The sequence below is a fragment of the Zootoca vivipara genome, chromosome 4 (genome assembly GCF_965207765.1).
Source record: "Zootoca vivipara chromosome 4, rZooViv2.hap1.1, whole genome shotgun sequence".
In the NCBI taxonomy this organism is placed as follows: domain Eukaryota; kingdom Metazoa; phylum Chordata; class Lepidosauria; order Squamata; family Lacertidae; genus Zootoca; species Zootoca vivipara.
In genome coordinates, this window is record NC_142587.1 from 24,649,723 (window position 1) to 24,664,254 (window position 14,532).

A 14,532-nucleotide genomic window follows, 5' to 3' on the forward strand; every position below is an offset into this window, starting at 1 on the left:
ATCCAGATATTGCTCTTCAGAATAATTATTCACGCCTGCAATTTTATCATCTATTGTGTGCGTGGTACGCATAGGGTCACAAAAGATTAGGATCGTATGTCCCAGAGTAGTCGCATGCAATCATGCGCGCGTGCGAATGCTTTTCTTATCCGTGCAGGTTTCACTCCGGATCGAACGTCTGCATTTGCAACAGGACAGGTTTTGGAGCGCCGTCTAAAAAAAACCAATCTGCAAGCAGTTTGCCTACAGAATTTCTAACGGGAAGCGGAGCGCGTGTATGCGCGCGCGCGCGCGCCACCCATGTGCCTTTCATGCAAAACGCCCAGGCGCGGAGGGGTGCTGAATTTGTGCAAGGTCTGTTTGCCGAGAGGGGGCCCGTCTCTTCTTCTCCCCCTCCTCCCGCTTCAATGATGTCATGGAGAGGCAGCAGGCGAAGGAGGGAGGGGGAGGCAGAGAGGAAAAAGGAGGAGACACTGCAGGTTCATGTGTATATAATGAAAAGGCATTTGACAATCTGCCAAAACGCACGGGAGGGAGAAACTGGACCTACTGGATTTCGTAAAGCGAATCGTCATCATCTGCAACTACATGGGGAAGGAGGAGGGGGGAGCAGTGGCAGCGGCGGCGGCGGCAGAAGCAGCGATTCCAGACTCGGCTGCCTCCATGTGAAACCACAAGCAAAAATAAAGCGGGGAAGAAGGGGGAGGGTGGGGTGGTTGGGGGAAAATTAAGGGAGGAGGAGATCATTGATATTTAAAAAAAAAAAATCCAACAGATCCAGTCCTCCTTCGTCGCAATTGCTTTCTCGCGCTGGCTCTTCGCTGGGATTAAAAACCGCCTCTTGGCAAGAGCAGCAGCCATGAATTCAGCTGAGCAAACCGTTACATGGCTGATTACTCTGGGGGTGCTGGAATCGCCCAAAAAGAGCATCTCGGATCCGGAGGGATTTTTGCAGGCGTCTCTGAAAGACGGGGTGGTGCTGTGCCGGCTGCTGGATCGCCTGCTGCCGGGGACCATCGATAAAGTAAGTGCCATTTATAATGTCCCTATATTTCCCCTTTAAGCCTCCTCTTCTCTCTCCACCGCCCTCCTTCCCTCCCCCCCCCAATCACACGGGTAAGGCAAGCGGATTTTATACTTGGGTTTCACCACCAGAGTGCTCGCACAGCGCATGCAGCAGCACACCATGCTGCCCTCTTCTTGAGTGCACAGCGGATCTGATAACCCACGAGTGCAGCAGACAAATAAAAACGCCCGGGCTGGGTGCTGAATAATGCAGCGGCCCCGGCTGGTTTTCCGATCCTCTTTGGCACAGGGCACAACAGTCAACCAGGTAGCCAGAGGCTCCGCCGCCCTTGCCAGATAAAAGAGGCGCGCATGGGCGCAACCCGAAGAGGCTCCTTCCATCTCAGTCGATCTGGACATGCAAGGAAGTGAGCCGATCGCATCTAAGCGCTTTTCCTTTGTCCAAGGAGTCTCCCCACCCTCGCAAACGCAGGAAACGTGCGGCCTTTTCCTGCGGAATGCAGTTGCCTTCCTTCAGCCGACGGCGCGGACATCCCATCTAGCAAGCGAAAGGCGCCATTGTCAAAGAGGAAGGGGGTGGGAAATGGGTGGGGAGTAAATATAGGAGCAGTTTGGAGCAGGGCTAAGCGGCTGTACTTTTCGATTTCCTCTTAAAGGGGCAGGAATCGTTGAACGTTTGCAGAACTTGCCCGAACGAAAATTAAGGGTAAAACGTTTCTAATCGCCCTACAAGACCCGCAGTGATTTAGCATGGGGAGAATAAAACGTTTTTCAAAAAATCAGATAATGTATAAGAGAAAATTAGTTTTCCTTCTTTTTATTTATTTAAGACATTAGCAATCTGAATCCCCCTTTTTTGCACAAGCACTGCTATTCATTGTTCTTACTGAGAAGTAATATTACTATAGCAGCTGTGATCTGATAGGCATGCAGGCAGAAGGTTACAGCTGAAATTAAGAATCTGCTCCGGAATTTATGGATCAGTGCAGTTTATAATTTTGCATGGATGCTAATGATCTGCTGAGGCCTTCACAGATTCAAAGGCCCATTTTGGGCCTGTTGGATGGGAGAATGGGTGTGACAGAAAGGACATACTGTATTCTCAGGCGACAGTCTTGCAATGGAACATACAAATTTCACAAAATATGACTGATTAGATAGATAGAAAGATAGATAATTTTGCATGAATTCCTGCGTCTAGACTTACAGTTCTAGCATGGGTGAGGTGCAGATCACATAATTCAAACTACTATAGCACCGCTGTTGCTATTACAGTACTTAAAATTTCCCTTATACTAAGAGATATCTCTGCTTGCTCACATTGCAGTATGCTGACCTAGTTTTCAAAGGAGTGTTGGTGATTTATTGTGAGTGTTATTTTGAAGTCTTAAGTTTAGTGTTTTACTGCTTGACCCACGGTGGATGAAACAGCATTTTAGTTGAAAACGAAGAACCTTAACATTTTCTGTTGTGTGTTAAAAAAAATGAATACAGTACCTGTTTTTCAAACATTGATTCAAATCCAGAGAAAGCCCCCCCCACCCCCGGTGTATTTTGCAGACAAAAAAAGGACGGCTGCTTTATTTCAATGTCTATAAACAATGTATTCAGATTGGCTTATTGTATTTTCTTATCTCTGGGTATAGTTTTGACTGTAGACTTTTCCAAACTTGGGATCAGCCTGTTTGCTGATCCCACTCCACCCTTGTAAATTAATGTCAACTTTGACCTACATATTGGCTAAGTTTCGTGTTCATACTAGTTGTCTAGTTTATGTGTGGGTAGAGGGAGAAAGGGATGCATCATCATAATGCACGGACCTGTGTTGACGCAACAAGAAAAACAATATTTCTCTGGCTGTAGGTTTTTTTTTTGCCATAAGTTTTGGCACTATTCTACATAGGTTTGTGCATTCAGAATATTATTTGTACAGTGGTGGCCTCTAGAGGGTGTAGTGGTTGTTAGTGTTGGAGCTCCGACTCCCAGCTGCATTTGCAGAACATGTGGAATTTGAATTCCCACCCTCCTTTCTTCTACCCTTGGAGAAATTGGCAGCATGGATCTTGCTACTGGGTAATCCAAAACTATAGCTTTAAGCATATCTTGTCCGCTGGGCAGTGTGACTTAGACCTGGTTGGCAGAATCACCTTTGATTTATTTTTTTAATATATATATATTAGAACCTTGCAAGATCCATCAAGTGGACACTGGTGCAAAAGACATACACCTAGAATGAAATAATTCTGACCCCAAGAAATGGCCGAGTACTGGAACCTGCCCTTCCACACACAAAAAACCCACTCCTCATTGCCCCTTCTCCCTGAGCAGTCTTAGCAGTATAGTTTGGGGGAGACAAGTACTTTTGAAACAAAATTAAAAAAAAATCCTTCCAGTAGCACCTTGGAAACCAACTAAGTTTGTCATTGGGATGAGCTTTCGTGTGCATGCACACTTCGGATTCACTGAAACAGAAGTCACCAGATCCCCACATATAGTGAGAGGGTGGCGAGGGGCCGGACTGTTTATGGCTGCATTTGGTCTTACAGGAAGAATTTACAACTGTTTACGATTGGACCCACAGGAAAAGCAAGGGGTGAGATGGTTAAAGATAACTTTATCATGTATAATGAGATAAGAATCCAATGTCTTTATTTAGATCAGGTTTCTCCATCGTTTTAAGTTTGGTGATAAATTGCAGTTCAGCAACTTCTCTTTCCAGTCTATTTCTGAAATTCTTTTGTAATAAGACAGCTACTTTGAGATCTTGTATATAGAATGTCCTGGGAGACTGAAGTGTTCTCCTACTGGTTTCTCTGTCTTGTGATTCCTGATGTCAGATTTATGTCCATTTATCCTTTGGCGTAGGGTTTGGCCTGTTTGTCCGATATACAGAGCCATAAACAGTCCGGCCCCTCCCCAGCCTCTCACTATTTGTGGGGATCTGATGACTTCTGTTTCAGTGTATCTGAAGAAGTGTGCATGCACACGAAAGCTCATACCAATGACAAACTTAGTTGGTCTCTAAGGTGCTACTGGAAGGAATTTTTTAATTTTGTTTCAACTATACCAGACCAACACCACACGGCTACCTACCTGTAACAAGTACTTTTGAGGTTGTCCTGGTTAAAAAAAAAGGAAGCCAGCTTTCCTTGCTCATCTGCTTCAAATTACACAGAGATCTACCAGTAGATCCCAGTCTCCCTTTCACCTACTTCTAAGCTTAAAACACAGCAATGTCATTTCTCCATGCTGCGTATCAAGTTGCATTTGCACATTGCTGCGTACGGGGGGGGGGGGGTGTCTTCACCCGGTGTGTCTGGGGTGTCTTCTCCAGCCTTGCAACCTATTCAGGAAGCTGTCAAACTGTGCATATACAGCGGCTGTTACCCGTTCACACCTCAGCTTAACAGTAATGTGGATGAGGCTTAAGTTTTCCTTTCAGATTGACAGAAAACAAATCAAACAACAGGGCCTCTCAAGAAATTACAGGATAGCTCTGCAATGAGGGGCAACGTCCTGTGTGTGCATGGATTCAAAAGCCAACCGTGATAGCCCAGCCCTGGTTTAACCCCAGCACCACCATTCCTTGGGCGAAGGGATGTGGAGAGGAGTCCTTGGGGCAGGGTGGGGCAGAGTATGGAATGTGCTGTTTGCTTGCATTTGCATCCAAGGGAGAAGGGAGTTTTGAAGGGGTTGTGGGGGCATCCTGGGGAGAGTGCATCTTAGATGACAGGGCTGTTTGGGTTGGCAAGATAGCTGGTGGGGAGGAAGAAGAAGCTCTTTTGGCATGTGGGAGGATTTTGGAGGGCAAGCAGTGGCACACGAGAAGAAAGCTTAGACTGTGTGTGTGAGGCCGGAGGGCGGGGGGGGGGGGAAGAGAAGGAATTGGGAGTTGCAGGGAGGTGCTATAAACCAGATGAATTGGACATGAGCTACTATCTGCTGCTGCCCTGAAACAGTGTGAATGGAAAATGTGCTGTGTGGATCCTACTGAATAGGGAATTGTTGGTGGGAGCTCAAGCAACCGTTGGTTTGATTGGAGGCAATGGAGAATCTTGCAATTCCCAGAGAGCATCGTACTGCCTTGTGCTTTGAGAAACATGGCTTAAGGCTGAACTGCCAATGTAAACCCTCATAGCAGCTTGTTTGGGTATGGTGCCTGGACCTCTGGACCTCGCCGCCACCGCATCCCCTCTACTGTTTGAAGGTATATGGTAGAAAACCTTTCCAAATCAGGAAAAAGTATCTTTCCAATTGTGGCCAGAACAAAGATGGCTCACCAGGGATGGAGATCAAGCTAGAAGGATACACAAGCTGCTTGCGGGATTTAAGTCAGCAAAGAGGGCTGCTCAGCTGGCTCATTTGCCATTGCCAGTCAACAAGCCTAAGCCCAGCAAGTTTTCTCAGGATTGCAGCCAGAGAGTTTGGAGTGGGCTTTGTTGTTGTGCGTTTATAGTTCTTTATGTATGGCACCGAAAAGCCAACTTAACATTGGCTGCATTTGGACAATCCACTCCCAGCCTAATAAGCTGAGAAATGAACAAGTGTTTTGCCTGCACACACAACCCCCTTGATTGATCCATAGTTGAACCAGGAAGGGAATTAACCGTAGTTTACCATTTCATCCAAACTGGGAGACTAGAGTTACCAGCAAGTCACAATGTTAAGCTGGCTTCAGATCGTGGTTGAATGTTTTGGCTTGTTTTGAACTTGGGAACCATATGTTGCATTTATACTCCCTTTTACTGTGTACTCACTGAGTTTCAGTGTTGCGTTTTTAATCCGTGTCCACACAACATTATCCAAAGTGCATGTGTATCCTGTACTTTGCTGTGATATACCAATGTTTGATGTGTTGTTTCTCCAGCCAGTGGTGTCACTTCACACCAATTGGAGTCCTTAAGTGGACCTTACTTTGTCTCTAGCCAAGGTATGAACACCTTTGCATAGGGTAAGACACCCCTGTCATCAACAGTCCCTGATGTTTTTACAGACTGAAATTAATTAAAGCTGTGCAGAAGTGAACAGCTGGCGGGGAAAGAGCTGTGAAATGCACTGAGAAAAAAACAACTTTACTGTGCTCTGAGATGGTAATGTGGACCAACCCATGGTTTCCTGGTTTGAATGAAATGGTAAACTATGGTTTTTCTCAGGCTTTCTAACTTTCATTCACTACTTGATACTGCCTATGAAAGCTCATGCTACAATAAGCAAATTTAGATGTAATTTACACATTCAGGTACCATGACAAGGTCTGCATTTTTTGGATGTATGATTTCTGCTGGCACAGAGTCCTTTGCAATATGATGAGTGATGCCGCGCCATTGAAAAGCAGCTTTCACTGAGATGGCCCTTCTGGGTGTGTATCTGTATGCACGTTGCAGAGAACCTGGCATAGAAAGAGACCTGAGTCTTTGACGTCAAAGTATCAAGCACCATCCAAACTGGGTTGTTGAGATTTCACTATGCCCAGAGTGCATGGCAACTGGTGAAAGTAGCCATTCTTTTATCATTTGGACCACCAAAAACAAAAAGGCTAGGTTGTGCTTGAGTGAGGAGCGAATAGAATTAGGAGTGTGGTGATAGAGACCTCTTGCTGAAATGTCGCCACACACACACAGAACCCACCCCAAAACAGTTGCTAATGAGCTTCCACACAAGCTGTGACTGCAGATGAATAATGGGTTATTTTTACTTAACAGAATTCCTGCGATAAGAGCAAAGTTGGATTAAAATGGATGGAAAGAGTACAAACCGGCATTTTCATGTGATATGGACAACGGAAAGAGACTTGTGCACACAAGAACGGTTGAGGAAAATCTCGGAATATGCAGAGATGGCAAAATTGACGGCACTGATGAAAGACACAAATTGAGAATCTTTTAAAGGAGACTGGAAACCCTTTCTAGTTTATATAAAAAAAGTTATTTCCCATATGCGAAGACCACAGTGGGGTTCGAAGTGTAAGAAAACTGCATAATGTATGAAGAAACATGTTAGAGAGAGGATGGATTTAGATAAGAGGGGAACCTTAAAATACAGTTGTATGTGTTTTGGGTTATAAACATTGATGATGAGTGTGAGCAGGAAGTCACTAGTTTTGTTGAATTGGAAGATACGTAATTGTTGAGTAACAAATGTAACTGTATGGAAAAAAGAAGAAAATATCATAAAAAAGGAAGGAAGGAACTTGCACACATGAGCAGCTGTGATTCCACAATAAACATCTGGAAGCCCCCTTTGTTTACAGCTGACCAGCTCATTAATTACTATGAAGTAAATACAGTGGTACCTCGACTTATGAATGACTTGACGTACAAATGTTTCGAGCTATGAACAGAGTTCCGTCCGCCATTTTGGATGCGGTTTAGATAGGATTTTTTCGACTTACGGATTTTTAGATAGGGTTTTTTCGACTTGCAATTTTTTTAACCCCCCCCCCCCGTTGGCATCAACTTGCGAATTTTTCAACTTACGAAGGTCTGTTCGGGACGGATTAAATTCGTAAGTCGAGGTACCACTGTACCCAGCAAGCTACCCTTACACAGGAATGTTTCAGCACTAATGGAGGCAGTAATTAGAACCTGATGAGAAATAGTGATTTCATGTGAAGTATACACAAAAAAGTAACATTTAATATGAACAACATGCAAGATTTTCCACATGTTAATTTTTTACAATGCTGTATTGTGCACAACATGTTTTATTTGGGTTTCTTTTGGAGAAGACATTTATTTGGAATTGGGGGGGGGGGGTTAGCATCACAGTCCCGTGATGTTAACTCAAAAGTAAGACTCATTGGGCATAATGGGGCTTCCTCCCAAGGTAACTGGTTTGCAGCCAAAGGCAATAATTACATCTGGGTGCACAATTATTAGGATCATTCTGGGAATGACTGCTTACATTTATATTGAGAACGTAAGAAGACCTTGTGCAGGGTCAGAACCAGAGGAGCCATCTAGTCCTGCATTTCCTTTTCGTATTGGCCCACCAGATGTGAGAAGCTTATGAACAGAGCAATTACTCTCTGCACTTGTGATCTGCAGCAACTAGTATTCAGAGGCATTTAGCCTCTGCTACTAAGGGTAGTACATAATTATCATGACTAGTAGCCATTTACAGTTTTATTTCACCACCACACTATTAAAAAACAAAAACAGCTCATAGGCCGACAAGGAGGATCCTTCCTGGTCCAACTCTTGCACTGCATGTGCTGAACATGGCATGCAGGGCTCACACTTTAATTATCGACCACATCTCTCTGTGTTTATGTTACTGTTGACATAATGTGCCACCCACATGCTGCGATACCATATTATGCATTTTCTTAACTGCCCCCTCCACACACTTTAGTTGTTGCTGAGAAATAGGGCATGAGAAGCAGGGGATGTGATAAGGATCCACACCACACATGTTAGAGGACAAGAGGCATTGAACTCTTGCCTGTGCATTTCAGTTTTAGAAGCATGCCTGTTTCAGTTTTCACATGGAAGTTCATCCTTTTTCAACCTATGCCTTTGTCTTTGTCTTCCCGCCTCTCCTTCTCTTCTCTTTCTCCTCTCCTCTTAAAAACTTGCACAAAAAGAAAATGCCAGTGGTGTAAGTCTGGGCACAATCCAGTTGTAGGTTATGATGAACTACCAGGAGGTTCAAGAGCTTACAGATACCTTGTACTCCAGATATATTATTGTGCACTAGGGTCCCATCTCCCTGGTGACCTGTTTATTGAGCATTAATCCAGTTTTGCTTGCACAAAGCTTACATGGAAGTTAATTATATGCAGTCTTTATTAAGCATTCATTATTTGTTCGTAGGGCTGCTATATAACAATGAGCATTCGTCTTGTTTTGCTTGTGGGTTGTTGATATCTATTTCTATTAGTCTTTATTTTTCATCCCACACTTTTCAAAGCATTTCCCTATCATTTTCCAAACTGTGGAAAGGCGTATAAAAATGTATGTTTATTGTGCTGGGGCAACAGAGCCGTATATTCCACTCTTAACTATGTAAAACTTAAAATTCTGATATGCACTTGAATCTCACTCGCAAAGCAGTCACAATCTGGTGGCACATTTATTTGTTTTGGGGGAGATTTGATTTGCATTTGAGCTGGTGTTTTTTTTTAATGCAAGCCGTATAAAGGCAAAAGGTGGAATATAAGTTTTAAAACAAACAAATTGTCCATTTTTACTTTTAATTTCCCACTTACATTTATACCGCATATTTCTTCCATCATAAACTGCAAGGTGGCATAGAAGGTTCTCTCATCTAGGCATGGATGAGACCCAGACGTATTTAGCTTCAGCCACAGTATGTGGTGGTTTCACGTGTCTTCAGGCTGTCACCATCCAAAGATGTCCTCTCTCATGGGAGAGCATTCAAGCTGTTGCAGACCTCATCACTGCCACTACTTATCGCTTGCATAAACTGGCTCTGGATGTGAGGTCATCTCATGTGCTTGCCTTGCTTTTCAGCTTTGGAGATGGAACCTGGTGTTCTATAGATGTTGGAGAGGAACCATAAATAGGACAAGAATCAGACGAAAGTGCTTTGGGGGAAGGGAGGAGTGGGGGACCAGTGTGTTAAGAAATATGGATGCCTTTTTCTGAGGAGATAATTGAGAACTGATAATGAGGCACTGACTGTGGGACCAGGTTGCCTTGAACTGCTGAGCTGAGCACCAAGGCATCGCAAGCAGGGGGCTTCATGGTGTAAACTGCAGCTCTTTTCCTTCCCTGGCAATCCTAAAGACACCAGTGTGCGATTGTGACAATTTTTCAGAGGCATTTTAGGTCTTTACACGGGGCCCCGAGGCATGGCCTGCATATTTACACACATATGGCCTCCTTCCCTGACAATACTCACTATGTGCAGCCTCCTGTGGAGATTTATATATGCCCCTGACAGGAATAATCTGTACAGGGCAGCTGTGTTTGGTCTGTTTGAGGAATAACACTGCACATTAACTATTCCTTTAGAATGTCAATTCTCTGAAAACTGGCTGTGCAAACATTCCCTGAATGTGCATCAAATTAATTTTGACACCAGCTGTCCTGGTGGCTCAGGGAGTGGGGGACTGACATTTGCTCCTGAAGGTCTAGAGCTCCACTACGGGGCTGATGGCTCCAGATTCCATGTGCTAATTGACTTCTACTGTAGAGCGCTTGGGAATCTCTTGTGTCAGCACAGTATTGCATCTGGAGTCTCAGCCGGTGTAGGAGGCTACAGCAAATCTGTGCAACTCATGACTCACCAAGCCCATGAACAATGTATTGCAAGAGGCTCAACGACACTCTCTTTTTATGTTAGACCCAGATAATGGCAAAAAGGGGTTAACCCACCACCTGATGGGGTGTCACGGCCGGTGGGCTGCACTTACGTTAGTGCGTGCCACGTTGCTCAAGCCTGGATTGGGTTTAAGACATGGAAAACTCAGGTTCAGCTCTCCAGACAGTTGTGAAGTTTGGTGGGTGGTCTTAAGCAAGTTGCCGTCTCTCGGTCTCACCAAGGCTTGAGCTTGCTCAGCGGCAGACAGCGCTGTGGGGCTGGGCCCCACACCTGACCTCTGCCCAACTGAGCCACTGCAGCAGAGGGTGCTGCACAGTGGGAGTGGGGTGGCGGGGCCAGGTCAGCACGGTGCAAGTGCGCCAGTGGAGCCAATCTTGTCTCCTGCTGGTTCTTGCTCAGAGTTGTTTGGCAGGAAGTTGGGTTACGAATAATTCATGCACGCTAATGCAAAGTTCCTTTTTTGTGTAAAGGGGTTGTTAAGTTGGAACCCAGAAATATTGTTTATTGTGTGGTGTGAAACAGGCGTAGACTGTGACTTATAGAACCTTCTCCAGACTCGAAGACTCAGGACAGTGTTTGGATGACCATGTTTATATGACAATGACCAAGCAAAGTCAGTATGTGTGTGGATTCTTTTTATAGGGGGACACTTAAGTGACTGGTTCTGTGAACGCGCCAATATGTGTAAAGGCTGTTGCTTACCACGTGCAATTAATTTGGATAGGAGAAAACTTAAGTATGAAGCAAACAGTCAAAGGACGGGTGAGGACACCCAAAAATGACAAACGATGATGATTTTGTGCCACAGCTAATGTGCTATGTGAGGTAGCACTCAAAATCAAGTTGTTGAAGCAGAAACTTCTCAGTTTTGAGGCTTTTGCCCACAACTGTGGGGCAAAAGGTTTTTTTTAAAATAAATAAATAATAATAATAATATAGTCATAGAGATCTTTGACCTACTATATTGGAGTATGCTTTTAATGACTGAGTCACTTGTAAACCGACCCCACTGATCCCTGTGGGAGGATTCACAAGTAAGTGTGATAAGCTGTTTTTGCCATTACGAAGTTAATTTTGAATCCATGCGCTATTAAGTCTTTCAGATATAGAGCCCTGCCCTGCAATGCCCTATTTCTCACCCTCTTAGCCTGGGTGTCTTGCCAAGTGATACAGAACATGGCGCGACACATCAGGCAAAAATCTATATATATAAAAATGTAAAAATCGTGAAAATCTAGGTTCCACTTTTCTCCGTAACCGCTTGACCGATTGTCCTGAAATTTTGACACAACGATCCAGGCCACTCCCCGCGCGTTGTTGGGGGCAAAAATCCCTCAAATCGCACACCTGCGCAGGTACAGACCTGGTTTTCCACCAACTCAAACAGCGCCCTCAAGTGGAATTCCTCCCACAGTACACCCCCTCCCTTCCTGTGAAATCTAAGCCACACCCACAAACCAAATGACATCATCATCAACCAAACAACTGAAACCACCAAGGCGGCCATTATCAGACAGACTAGGCTGCTTTCCAGACTAGGCCAAGTGGAGGTGGGGGGGCAATAGAGGGCAGGGATACGTAATGGGTCAGAACAGGGTGGGGGGAGACACAGGGATGAAACCTGCCCTCTCCACAGTGTCTCGCCTCGACTCAGGGGGACTCTGAGGCTCAGGAGGATCTGAAGGGGGGCTATTCCCCTCCATTTCACAGACTAACGCACAGCAACGCGTGCAAGGCCAGCTAGTATGTAATAAAATGTCAAAGGATTGTATGGACTCTCTTCTAACGGATTAATTTTACCTCAGAAACATGTAGGGTAGTCCTCTTTGACCTCTTTTCATGATGAATGCTGGCTATTTATTTCTGTTCTTTTGTACCTATGTTTTAAATAACCAATGAAAAGACTTCTCACGGCTGAAGTGTTACAGGCTCTCAAGTTTCCTCCTGCCTTATAAAGGTTGCTTATGTAATGCTTAATTTATCGCACAGGTTTTAGTCCTAACTCTTTTATTTTAAGGCAGCTGAAAGCTCATACCTATGTTTCCATAGTAGAAGTAAGAAAACCATTTTTCCCTTGAACACTGGGATAGTTGGTTTTATATTCATTCACTTGGAGCCAACTCTGTGAGCGTCACAAGCCAAACTGCAAATTTCCCCACAAAAGTGAGGTGTTTACGCGCTTGAGATTTTGTGCAGATACACAGAGCAGGCTATTTTGTGCTAGCAGAGCCTGCCAGCTACTTACTACCTACCTACCTACCTACCTACCTACCTACCTACCTGCCTGAGTACTCATTGCCACTGCTTTAGGGCATGTAAAACTGCCCATGAGGGAGTCCTCATAGCTCCATTAAAAATAAAATAAAATATGGAAGGGGTTTGGGGGACAAACAAAAGTATGCTCCCACCTTACTTCTCCTGTTTCTGTCAGAAGAAAGTAGTTTGTACATGCACGTACATTCAGATTCTTATTTCCCACACTCATTGGAAATTTGATTTTCAGACGACATGTATTCAGTACAGTCATACCTCGGTTTAAGTACGCCTCAGTTTGAGTATTTTCAGTTTAAGTACTCCGTGGACCCGTCTGGAACGGATTAATCCACTTTCCATTACTTTCAATGGGAAAGTTTGCTTCAGTTTTAGTACGCTTCAGGTTAAGTATGGACTTCCGGAACCAATTACACTGATACCTCGGGTTAAGTACGCTTCAGTTTAAGTACTCCATGGACCGTCTGGAACGGATTAATCCACTTTCCATTACTTTCAATGGGAAACACAAAGTAAAAAAAATTCCTTCCAGTAGCACCTTAGAGACCAACTAAGTTTGTCATAGGTATGGGCTTTCGTGTGCATGCACCCTTCTTCAGATGCACATGATTGGGTTTAAGACATGGAAAAGACATGAGCATGCACACGAAAGCTCATACCTATGACAAACTTAGTTGGTCTCTAAGGTGCTACTGAAAGGATTTTTTTTTTTGTTTCGACTATGTCAGACCAACACGGCTACCTACCTGTAACTTTCAATGGGAAAGTTCGCTTCAGGTAAAGTACAGACTTCCGGAACCAATTGTGTTTGTAAACCGAGGTACCACTGTAGTTTCCTGGAGAGCCCATCTGTTTGCATTGTAGTGGAGATGTTTAGTAGCCTAAGTTCAAACATACTGAAAATACGGTAATAACACTGAATGCATTTAGCAATAGGGATATACATACAGTACATTAAGGGCACACCCACTTTACAAACCTAAGCTGTTTTAACAGTCATTCCTTTATTCACAGGAAACCCTGGGAATTGTGGTCCTGTGAGGGGCTGGGGGCTAACAATTTATAACTATAACCCCCACTATATCAAGGGGACAGGCCACAGAAATTACAGCAGCATGAAACTGGTGCATGCTTATAGTGGGTGCATAGATAAGTAGTTCTGCATGCTCAGAGTCCCTTCCAACTTTACAATTCTATGATTCTGTGACTGCTCTGGGCTCTCTGTATCAAGGAATTGAAGCTGTATTTTCTGTGTCTGTTACTAGACGAAGAAGATAAAAAGGGTTGATTCAAGGAGGCTGTCTCTATGTAGTACTTGGTTTTGCTGTTGATGTTTATCATGTGTTTCATTATTTAAGGATTGTTAGCTGTCTTGAACACATTTGGAAAGGTGGAGTACAACTGTCTTAAATAGCAATACAGTACAGTTAATGGTAATAGAAGTCAACAATACAGACTTCTGCACCATTCACCTAGCCTCCTGCATCTGCACTGACAACGTATGGAAACCAGTGTACAGTACCTCGGGTTACAAACGCTTTGGGTTACAAACTCCGCTAATCCAAAAGTAGTACCTCGGGTTGCAAACTTTGCCCCAGGATGAGAACAGAAATTGCGCGGTGGCGGCGTGGTAGCTGCGGGAGGTCCCATTAGCGAAAGTGCACCTCAGGTTAAGAACGGTTTCGGGTTAAGAACGGACCTCCAGAACAAATTAAGTTCGTAACCCGAGGTACCACTGTATGTGGCATCAATGCAGTGAAATCACTGCTTTAAGGAGGGGTCCGTTTCTCTGGTTCAGCTTCTAGTGCTGTGAAATGGTTTGCTTGCAGAAACTCTGTAAATGTGACATCAGCAGATTTCCCCACTTTCACTGTGTTTTGCACCATTATGCAAATTCAGCAGGTTCCTCATGAGAGAAACAAGTGGAAACATGAGGGAAACAAGTGG

The 14,532-nt window shown here is 44.3% G+C and overlaps 1 protein-coding gene across 3 annotated transcripts in view; it reads left to right on the forward strand.

Annotated features, from left to right (window-relative positions):
- Positions 1 to 440: 440 nt before the first annotated feature.
- Positions 441 to 14,532, forward strand: part of ARHGEF7 (Rho guanine nucleotide exchange factor 7) — a 90,400-nt gene continuing 76,308 nt past the window's right edge. For all 3 annotated transcript variants that reach the window (XM_035114322.3, XM_035114324.3, XM_088667569.1), the window contains exon 1: positions 441 to 1,024. In XM_035114322.3, coding sequence (XP_034970213.3) covers positions 860 to 1,024 — 165 coding nt within the window. In that variant the 5' untranslated portion in view covers positions 441 to 859. The remainder of the gene's footprint in view (positions 1,025 to 14,532) is intronic.